Source organism: Rattus rattus, chromosome 8 (genome assembly GCF_011064425.1).
Source record: "Rattus rattus isolate New Zealand chromosome 8, Rrattus_CSIRO_v1, whole genome shotgun sequence".
Lineage (NCBI taxonomy): Eukaryota > Metazoa > Chordata > Mammalia > Rodentia > Muridae > Rattus > Rattus rattus.
Window position 1 is genome coordinate 107,427,340 of NC_046161.1, and position 11,049 is coordinate 107,438,388.

At 49.2% G+C, this 11,049-nt stretch overlaps 1 protein-coding gene across 1 annotated transcript in view; it reads right to left on the reverse strand.

Annotated features, from left to right (window-relative positions):
- Tgfbr2 (transforming growth factor beta receptor 2) overlaps positions 1-10,843 on the reverse strand; it is an 89,104-nt gene extending 78,261 nt beyond the window's left edge. The window contains exon 1 of the mRNA XM_032911061.1: positions 10,498-10,843. Within this exon, the coding sequence (XP_032766952.1) occupies positions 10,498-10,591 (94 nt within the window). The 5' untranslated portion in view covers positions 10,592-10,843. The remainder of the gene's footprint in view (positions 1-10,497) is intronic.
- Positions 10,844-11,049: the final 206 nt, after the last annotated feature.

An 11,049-nucleotide genomic window follows, 5' to 3' on the forward strand; every position in this document is an offset into this window, starting at 1 on the left:
TCCTAAGCCAGTGAATGAACCCTACCATTAGGGACAACTTTGAGTCTTGAGGAAGGTGATGTTTATGCATTTTAGAGGCACTCTGTTGAGAAACGAATGCATGATTAAGGATAGAGGCTTTGCTCTTAGAGTGGATGCTTACTTAGAATTATTAGCATGGTATTATACAAATTATAAATGCCACAAATAAAAACCCTTATAGAAAAAATAAACCGGTTAGTCCACTTGTGGCTTGACAAACTTCTCTGAATATGTTTCCTATACTTTTTTGCATGCTTTTAAGTAAATATGTTTCCAATAATCATGTAGTACCTTCTATTGTAAGAAAAACCTCTTCTTCGGTCTTTCCTCTAAGACCGAAATTGGAATTTATCATTTTTTTTCCAAATTTATTTTCACTTTTACTTATGTATATGTATGTGTCTGCTTGGACAGGACCTGTGGAGGCCAGAGAAGGGCATGCGATTTCCCGGGAGCTGGAGTTAAAGTTGATTCTCAGCTCTTGGACGTGTGGACTAGGAACTAAGCTCAGGTCTTCTGGAAGAGCAGTCTTGGAGCCACATCTTCAACCCCATTTTTAAAGCTGTCTTCATAATTCATTCCAGGTGGCGCCATATGAGTCTTTTGGTGCCTCCAGACTTAGGAAAATCTTCAGCAGGAAAGCAAAGGCCTTATAAGGTTTCTAAAACAGTCTTTGCATTGATGATACTCGTTACCCACCACGAGACACAGGCGCTATGCTTCTGCTACGGAGTCTTGAAGGTTAACTTCCAAACGCTTCGTTGCAAATCTTCCACACTCTACCGTGTGTATCTGGCTACAGCCTTGAACTTCTCTAGGTCTTCCACATATGGCTCCTGTCTTCCTAAAGCTACCTAACGTCCCTGGGTGTAACCCCTCCACCACTCAGCTGAGAACTCATCGTTTGCAGGACAGTACATTTTCACCTTGAGGCCATTGGCCACCAGGCATGCTGTACACAGTCCATGGGTTGGGTCTGATTTTAGTTCACTTGGGAAATCAGATAGGATAAGATTTTTTTTTAAGTGCTGGGCAGCAACAGCATATGGAACATACCATTGTTTCTCTGAACTCCTGGAGTCTCCCCTTACGTTGACTAAAATAGTCTAGACTCAGTGTACCATAAGGACTCTAGGTTTAGATCCCCCAACCAAATGCTTTAAAAGACTTAACCCATGTGCCGCCTAGTTCTTATGTCAACTAGACACACGCTAGAGTCGTTTGGAAAGAGTGGCCTCAGTTGAGAAAATGCCCCTACCACATGCCCTGTGTGGCAAGCCTATGGTGCATTTCCTTGTGACGTGTCAGGGTTCAGCTCATTGTGAGCAGTGCCAACCCTTGGCTGGCGATTCTGGGTGCTATTAGAAAGCAGGCTGAGCAGGCACCAAGCACTGTGCCACGGTCTCTGCATCGACTCCTGCTTCCGGGCTTTTAAAAGCCTTGAGTTCCTGCCCCGACTTCCCTCAGTGATGAGCTGTGACACGTAGGTGTTTTTCTTCAGCATTTGCTTATGGCCACAGTGTTTCTCACAACCACGGAGACCTAACTAAGACACAAGAATTAGAGCACCCACTTTGAGAGAGGTGTCTAGAGTGCTCCCTAGTACACAGTAGGGGCTCGGCATGTTCCAGGCCCTGGGATGACCTCAGTCATCGGGAGCTCCCGCCATGATTAGTCACCGTGCCCATAAAGACCCCAGATGGCTCCACCACCAGGTGCCCAGAACAACGGCATCTCTCTGTGTTCAAGAACCTTACAGAGCCTGGGGGCCGAAAGTGGTCATCCCTAGGCATTGGTGAGTGATCCTCCATCTTCTTAAACAGTGTAGCACTTTGCAAGAGCCACTGTGTCGTAGGTCGGAAATATGCACCAGCCCTTATTTTCCTTCAGACATCTGTCTGTGTTCGGACCAACCTACAGTTCTCCAAAAATCATACTTTTACTAATCTGGCGCCTTAGAGCCGAGGAAAGGGTTTAACTTTCCCAAACTGTCCTAAGATCCCCATTTTTAAAGAACACTTGAGAAGCCGTGGATTGCTCAGATGAAATATTCATGACACCAGGAAAATGCATTCACCCTGTGCTAATCATCTCGCTATGCAGAGGAAATGAAACCAAGGCTTTGGAAATTCTGGAAGCTGCTTCAACAGAGCAAGCCCAGCGGACTGCGCTCTCGTTCTCTCAACAAAACGGCCACTGTACCAACCTGAGTTTTCCTCCCCCTAGACAATGGCCAAGGTCCTAGCTTTCGTTAATGCACACGCTCTGTGCTCTGGGGAAGACAGGATGAATCAGCAGATGCAGCTTTTGCCCAAATCTTCTGCAGACAAATGTGGTTCATGCCCAGCCCACCCAAACACCGGAAGGTCCAGGAAGAGAACGCCTTGGACCAAAACAGGTAAAGTCACAAACCAAGCCAACACGGTGCTGGGCCAAACAAAACCTTGTGCCTTCATTGACAAATACAAACCCCTACTATTTGGAAGGAAGGCCTTGCAGAAGTCCTTCCATGCTCAAAGACTGTCCCCAGGAAATGGGAACCCTGGTTGACATCCTGTCTTCCTCTCTGTGGCCTGTTTCATTATGAGGAGATGGAGACAGGGTTCAGTAGCCAGAGCCGTGCTCGAAAAGGACCCAAGTATGGCCCCCAGCACCCACATCAGGCAGGTCACAACCACTTGTAGCTCTGGCTGCAGGGCATCTGACGCCCTCTTGTGGCTTCCACCGGCAACCACACTGCACAAAGACATTCTAGTATGCAGATGCACATTTGTGCACATACATAAAAATAAACTTTAGAAAGCAAGACACCGAAACGGAGAATTACATCTTCTAAACAGTTTTCTCTCTCTTTTCACCCCCTTTCCTCCCTTCCCGCTTCTCATTCCGTTTACTCTCTAGAGCAGTGGTTCTCGGCCTTCCTAATGCTGAAACCCTTTAATATCGGATAGGCAGGCTATCCAAAACTCGATGCCGAAGGGGCCACAACAAACAGCTCGAGAACCACTACAGTATAAGGTGTCCAACTAGAGGCTGGGAAGGCCTTTACAAGATGGCCCAAGCATCCTTGCAGATTGAAGATGTGGGGTTAGGGCAGAAAGGTTTGGCAATCCAAATACCCAAAGCGTGGTCATAAAGGGGGCAGAATATGGATTAGAAATCTGAAGAGTGTCCCCACCCCATGCTCTTGAAAGTCCAGGACGTGCTTATACACCCAGCTCATATTTCAGTCTCCATGCTGAAAGTATTTGAAAGAAAATATTTCATCAGAGAAAAAGAGGAAGAGCCTAGATGCTATGTCACCAAACATAGGCCTCTTGCCTTGCAGCTAATTTCTTCTGGTAGCTTACAGATACCACACAGATGCCACAAAAATGCCATACGGATGACACACAGCTGCCACATTGATGCCAGGTTCCCCTTCCAAACCTAGGAAGGAAGCCAGAGACCAAGTCAACTGCAGCCAAGGGGGCAGTTGCTCTACAGTGGGCATCGAGATGCTCACTCATTGGTAGAGTGCTTACACAGAGCCCTGGGTTCCATCCCAGAACCATAGAAACCAGATGGAGTATCTCATCACGGTACTCTCGATGCTGGGAAGCCGGGGGCAGGATGATCAGAAGTTCAAGGCTAGCCTCAGCTACAGAGTGTGTCTGAGGACAGCCTGGGCTTCAGGGGATACTGACATAGGAGGAAAAGAAAATGACCCAGGCCAGAACGAGTCACAACCCATAAGGCTTCAAGAACAAGAGTTCTCCCCAGCTACAGGCTTTATTAGCTGGACCTACCTCAAAGGTAAATTTTTTCATCTTCATTAAGTCAGGTCAAATCTGTTCGGCTTTCGACCACCAGCAGTTGTCTGAGCCCCGGCCCCATGTGATGGTCCTCTGTGCTTGCAATTTGAATTTTACAAAAGACTTCGTGGTGCTGTACAATCCACTGTGCAACTATACAATAAGTGCACGTTTATTGCATTGCACTGAACGTGGTGCGGCTGAATTGCTAGCAATACCAAAGCCTAGGCCACCCTGGCTCTCACTGCCATGATACCCCTGTCAGGCCAGGAACTGTCAAAGACCATGGGCAAGACTCTCACCGTTCCAGTCTTGATTTTCTGTGGCACGAAGGCCATCAAGAGGCACAGTGCATACTTCCATGAAAAATGTCCTTCTAGCACAGAGTACTGTGTACAATGAATATACATAAGGAGAAGTACTAAAAGAAATAAAAGCGACAGCAGATCCTAAAAGCACACGAACCAACCAGGGGTGACCCACTGAGGGCATCTGAGGTGCGAAGGTCCCTCCACTTTCAAATATGACTTCTCTTTGATTCCTTCGGCTTCTCTATGAAGACCCACTTGCACACACACACACACACACACACACACACACACACACACACACGCCCTCCATCTATTTATGAAATAGATAATCATAAGAATTATCTTTTAGGTTTCTCTCTATGATTAAATAAGTAATGTCGCCCCTCTTTCTAACCACACCTCACAATTAGCCCGGATGTCCCTGCAGCTTCCTAAACCCCTCAGCAAACCCCACCCAGAAACATGGTGATCAATCACTCTCTTGCCGTGTCAGAGGTGACACAGGCTTCTGTGGGAGGAAGGAAGAAGAGTAAAACAAGCTATGAACAACAGGCTGCTACTGCTCATCCCTGGGCTGATTCTGAAAATCACGACTTCAGCCATCCAAAGGTCCACAGGAGCCGGAACACGAAACCTTGCAGAGAATTGGAGTTAAACTTTTATATAGCACTTGGCTGAATATGACAAGCCAGGGTCAGGAAGTACAGTTCCATGTAGCCTATTTTGAAATAAATGCCTTGGTGGTTTGCATCTGACCTAAATAATCCCCAGGATGCTCCACGATAGACAGCTAATGTTGGATGTGCACACTTCCCTTAGATACACAGCTCAGAAACCAAAGCATAAAGCCCAAGTGGGGAGGAAACAGACATTTGATTCAAGATGGGTGTGGTGGCTCATGCCTGGAGGAGCAGTGCTTGAGAGGCTGAGGCAGGAGGATTGCTACAAGTGTGAGGCCAGCCTGGTTTATATTCTAGGTCACAGAATAAAACCTTGTTTATTCTGTGTTCAAAAACAAGCAGAAACACCAAAGGAAAAAATATAAAACCTGCATATAAATTCAGTATTATGTTTTGAAATTACTGTCACCTTTCTACTATTTGAGAAGATGGAGGAGGGGAAGGAGGAGAGGGAGAGAGGGGGGGGAGGGAGGAGGGAGAAGAAGAAGAAGAAGAAGAAGAGGAGGAGGAGGAGGAGGAGGAAAAGAGAAGAGAAGAGAAGAGAAGAGAAGAGAGAGAGAGAGAGAGAGGGGAGGGGAGGGGAGAGGAGAGGAGAGAGAGGAGGGGAGAGGAGAGGAGAGGAGAGGAGAGGAGAGGAGAGGAGAGAAATCTAGCATTTGCAGGATAATTTTAGAGACGAAAACTTTGCTAAGCTGTCATGGTTTTGAAGGCTCTCTAGCAGTTTTAAAACTATGTCAGAAGTCAAAACATCCTTTTCTATCTTTGGTCAGAATATAGGAACAAATATCACAGCATAGAAATAGGCAAAGCTGGACTCTGAGGTGCAGGCCAGAGGCCTGGCTATTAAAGGCTGAAGCAAAAGCAGTGCAGGCTAAGGGCCGCTTTGCCCCAGGGGACTTAAGGCCAATGGGGCAGTTTAGTGAGACCCTGCTACAAAAACACAGAGCGGGGTGGAGATACACCAAGCCCTGGGTCCAATTGCAGGTGCTCCAAGAGCAAACCAATAGCCAAGTTAATTCAGATGCTCTGCCCTCTCAGGACCACATGCCCAGCATAGCAGGTACTACAGCAGGAGGTTGATTCAACTCTTCCTGAAAGAGAAGGAGCTGTCCTCCTGGGGGCAGCCCTAGAGATCTGCCTCTGAGTGACAGACCTTGCTTGGCCTTGAGCAGCTGTAAGGCTCAATGGAGTAAGACATCACACAAAATTTACTGCCTGCTGTGTTTGGAGTTGAGAGAGGACAGAGGAGGGGGGTGCTTGGCTGAGAGGGGGGCGGGGGGTGTGTGTGTTTGGGCGCTTGGATCACCTGGCACATTCAAAGCAAGTTTCCTTATGAGGCCCAGGGAAGGTCCTCAAAGACCAGAAAAGGAGTCAGATAGGAATTCCAGAGAAAGGCGGCTACCTATGCTGTGACCCTCATGTTGTGGTGACCTACCCCATCATAAAAATATTCCATTGTTACTTCATAATTCACTGTTATGAATCATGATGTAAATACCTGGTATGCAGGATATATGATATGCGACTCCGGCCAGGGCGGTCTCAACCCACAGGTTGGGAACTACTGCTCTAGGCCTTGGTAGGAGGGAGGTAAGGCCTGTGTCAGGTGTGACTGGGAGTTAATAGTGACCAGAGCCACCTGTGGGGTGTGAACATGGGGCTAAGCAATTGGATGGAAGGACTATTTTACCCCATCTTCCCACATGGTATCCCAGCGAGTGCCAAGGATTCTTAGGCTGCACAGTCAGCAAGGGAGAGGCAGGACTGTAACCCAAGACAACCTGATCTTCAGCGTGTGGCTCTGGCTTTACTCCCAGCCCACCCAACAGAAAGACAGGCTGGACACCCTTGGTCCAGCTTGCATAAGAAGAAGGAAGAAGGGCTGCAGATCTTCTAGGGCAGAGATAGTGAAGTAAGACGCAGCAAGGAGAAACTCACACAGAGGCCCTGAGAAGGAAATATCCAATGTGCACCCCTTCTTGGTACACTCAGCAAAGCATGGGGGGTTTAGGGTATGGGGGCTAGAGCAACCAAACAGGACCTAACAGTGTTCTAAGCCCCCATGTGTTCTGTGCTCTGTCTGAGCTCGAAGAAACAAAATGAGAAAGAACAGGCCTGTGGCACTTATCTGAGGTACAGTTCTCTGAGTCTATATATTCCCACAGATGGGGATATTCAGTAAATACCCTTGAGAAGGAAGAATAACAAGGCAGTTTGGAAGGTAACATTAGTAAATTTCCATTATTGATTGGGAAAATAGAATTGTTCTCGGGGGCAGAGAACCTGAATTCGGTTCCCAACACCTACACAGGGCTGCTTAACACCATCTGTAACCCGAACTCAGGACCCCTGCATACACTACTCTCCCACACACACCCACAGCTGCCACACACAACAAAATAATAAAACTGAACTTTGAAATAGTTATTCATAAATGTAAGGAAAACGTCAAGAAGGCCGGTTGAAGGCAGAAAGAGGATGAAACAGGAGGTGTGGACACCACTGAGAACCTAGGGTGGGCTTTTAATAAGGAGTCCTCAGCGTGGGTCTGGGTCGCTAAATCAAAACGGAGGCAGCAAATTATAGCCCTGGTTAGCATTTTCTGCATAATCCACTTGTTAAAAGCAAGATGTTATTAAAGGAAGTGCCCTGGGGCTGAAAAGCACCCAGTGGGGGGGTAGGCCCAAAGGATTAAAGGACTTAAGATTTTTGGTTCAGGACCTGGACAGGTATGAGGACATCCTTAAAGAGCCTGTATGGATCCGTGGTCCCTGTGACGCGAGGAGCATGGTTTAGCCCTCCGTGAGGACTCTTCCGTAGGCATCTAAAAAGTCCAAACCACATTTTTTGAAGTCTGATGCGTCCAGGGTACGTACGTTTTTCCCTAGGCGTCACTCCTGATCTTTGAGCACTTAGAAGCATGAACTTACTACATCAAAAACAAGTATTTAATTTGTGAGGCCTGCAGGAGGGACCCAGCAGGTAAGCTCCAAGATCTGAGTTCTTGGGTCTCACATACAAAGGAAGAGAAACAACTACCATAGAACCACAGTTGTCCCTTGATTCCTCCACACAGGAGTGCGCTCACACATTCACACGCGCGTGCACAAAATAAATACATACATTTTTAAATTAAAATTTGTCTACATTTCTTGTCAGCTGGGGAAATGGCTCAGCTCATAAAGCACTTGTTATGAAAGTGTGGGGACCTGAAATCAGATCCCCAGCACCCACATAAATAGCAGAAGGATGTGTTGGTGACCTGTAGTGCCAGCACCCAGGAGGCAGACACTGGGGTTCTCCAAGACAAGCTGGCTAGCAGGACAAACCCACGCAGTGCACTGTGGGTTCAGCTAGAATCCTTGCATCATCTAAGAAGCCTGCCTGGGTAATTGAAGTGGAACAACTGAAGACCACCCTCTCTCTGTCAACCTCCAGCCTCCACACCCACGAGCACCCGATGTCATCTCTGACCTCCACACCCATGAGCACCCAAGGGTGTGCCCACCCTAGTCCAGCGCTCATGTACAGCACCCTCAGAGAAACATGAGGAAAAGAAGTTTTAAATAATTTTCTTTAGTGTGAATTTCTCTTACACTGAAATCGCTTGTTCACCTGCCAGGCTGGTCAGCATGAGATGTTTGTTTGTTTAGGACTGACTAGGACTTTGTAAAGAATCTCCTTCCTTCTCATTGTCTCTTGCATTAAAGTTATCTTGAGAAACATTCTCACAGTTTACCACTATGTCAGAGAAATCCCGATACCTTTTTCTTCTCTGGAAACTGAAAAGGCAAGTGGAATTCCACACATCCTTTCCCTGGGACCAACTTTAAACCATCTTTAAAGACTTTGATCCACATGGGTACAACTCAAAATGAACTGTCCAAACATTCTGGAATAGCAGTTCCATAAAATGTTTAAAAAGAAAAAAACTCTCTGTTTTATAAAATCATTTAAAGCCCAAATTAACAAGACCCACCAAGCCCGTCAGCTAATTGTTTAAAACTGTGTATAAATGACCCACAAGCTACAGAGCCTGGAACTCGAAAATCGCAAATCTCATTCTTGTAAACAAAACTCAAACTGGGGCCTCTGGACTTTGGTTCTTCCCGAGCTAAAACAAATGTTTTATGTACACAAAAAGAAGGGTGTTCTTTCGGATGGTCTTCAGCAAAACGCAGCAGTTTTTCTTTTAATTTTTTTCTTCTTGCCTGTGTTTATGTGTGTTCGGGGTAGGGTCTGTGTGCATGGGAAGGGGCACGGGAGGACACCCAGTGCCCTCTGTCACTCTCCATGGAGTCTCTCTCTGAACCTAGAGCTAGCTTGGCGTCTAGAAATTTCCAAAGGGTCTTCAGTCTTCTCTCACTACGGCTGGGCTGGCAAAGAACCACGCCCAACTTTGCATACGGACCCTGGTGGGTTTGAACTCAGGTCCTCAAGCTTGCACAGCAAATGCTCTTACCAGCCGGGCCAAATCTCTCAACCCAGTTTTAAGAGGCTGGAGTAACATCAGAAACAGTTGGGCTTTCTGGAGCTGCCCTTTAATGGAAACTAAGGACAGGAAAGCAGAGTTTATGAAACGACTAAGACCCTGGTGGGATTTTTGTTGTTTTCCTTTATCGGACTCTTCCCTTCTGAGATGGTCCGCTCCTGTTTGCAATAGGATCCAAAACCGTTAAATCACCCCAACTACTGACATCTGCAAAGCCCTCCCTCGAACCCCACCTCCGCGACCCGCAACACGCGCACACACAGGGCTACCGCATCCTCTGTGTTTCACTCCAAATCCACCCTGGCCACCTCTTAGTCCCCAGGAAGGTCATGGAAAGCCAGTGATGAAAAGAGTGTAAACTTACACAAACTGAACCACTGAGTTATACAGAAGGGGAAACTGAGGCCCAGAGCCTCGAAATTTGCCCAGATAGTGGTCCTACACAGATAGCAGCAACAACTCTAACTTTAGAGTTAAAATGTCAGACTTTAAACTTCCCAAAAAAGTTCTTAGGAAGAAGCCCTAGTTCTTGCACCACCCCTGCGATGGGACCTGGAGGGCAGCCCGGTTAGGTGTTTCCACTGAACGGCAGCTGCTGAGATCTTTAATTCCAGGCAGCACCCGTGCAGTCCAACACTTAGTAGGCATGCAGCAATATTTTCTCAGCCATCAACCCGACCACCCTCACTGGGTCCGCATCCCAGCAGGCCAGGAAACAGTGAGGCTAGAGATCAGTTCTTTTCTCTAACTTGTACCCTGTGAGTCGCGGCCCAGAATCCCTCCCGAGGTGGCAGAGCTGAGGGCTGGGAGTCTGGTTCAGTCGCGGTGTCTCGGGCAGTGAGCGGCCCAGGTGTGCAGCAGCTGGGCGGCCAGTCCCCTGCCGATGCTCCTCCAACTTCCAACTTCTTAAACTTCCCTTTCCGGGGGTGCAGGCCCCTCGCGGCCGCCCTCGCCTTTCGTGCGCTCACAAAGGGGTTAGAAGCGTCCCCAAGTCCCCCGCAAGTGGACTGTCCTGCTCTTTTGCGAGAGATCTTCCCCGGAACCCCGCGGGCCCGAGCCGACTCGGGCCGCTACAAACTTCCCGTTTCCGCCCTCGCGCCGGGTCCCGCGGCCGACTGTCAGTCGCTGCCCTGGGGGCTGGAGAAGGAGCGGGGAGCCCTAGTGAACCCCCCAGCGTCGCGCCCCGGCCACTCACTCACCCGACTTGGGAACGTGCGGCGGGATCGTGCTGGCGATGCGCGTCCACAGGACGATGTGCAGCGGCCACAGGCCCCGGAGCAGCCCCCGACCCATGGCAGCCCCCGTCGCTCGTCATAGACCGGCCCCTGGGGCGCCGCGAACCGAGCCTCGGGGACCCCGGGCTGCGCCTTTACTCCTCGCCCTCTCAGGATGCCTGCGCCGCCCGGAGCGCGCTGGGCAGAGGTGCGGGCCAGATGTGGCCGGCGATCCCGGGAGCTCGGGAGGCCCGGAGGAGGCCCCCGGCGGCCGAGGAGAGCTGCGCAGGAGGCTGGGGCTCCGTCCCCCAGGCGAGCGTGTGCGCGCGCGGGGGGTGTCGTCGGTCGGTGCGCGCGAGTGACTCACTCATCAACTTTACCCGGGCGCCGGGAGGGAAACAGGAAACTCCTCGCCAACAGCTGGGCAGGACCTCTCGCCGCCCAAGAGCCTTCCAGCTCCGGTCCTCTCCTCCAGCTTCCAGCCCTCGCCTTCCTCCGGCCGCCAATCAAGGCCGCTGGATTGGACCTTGAGGGATT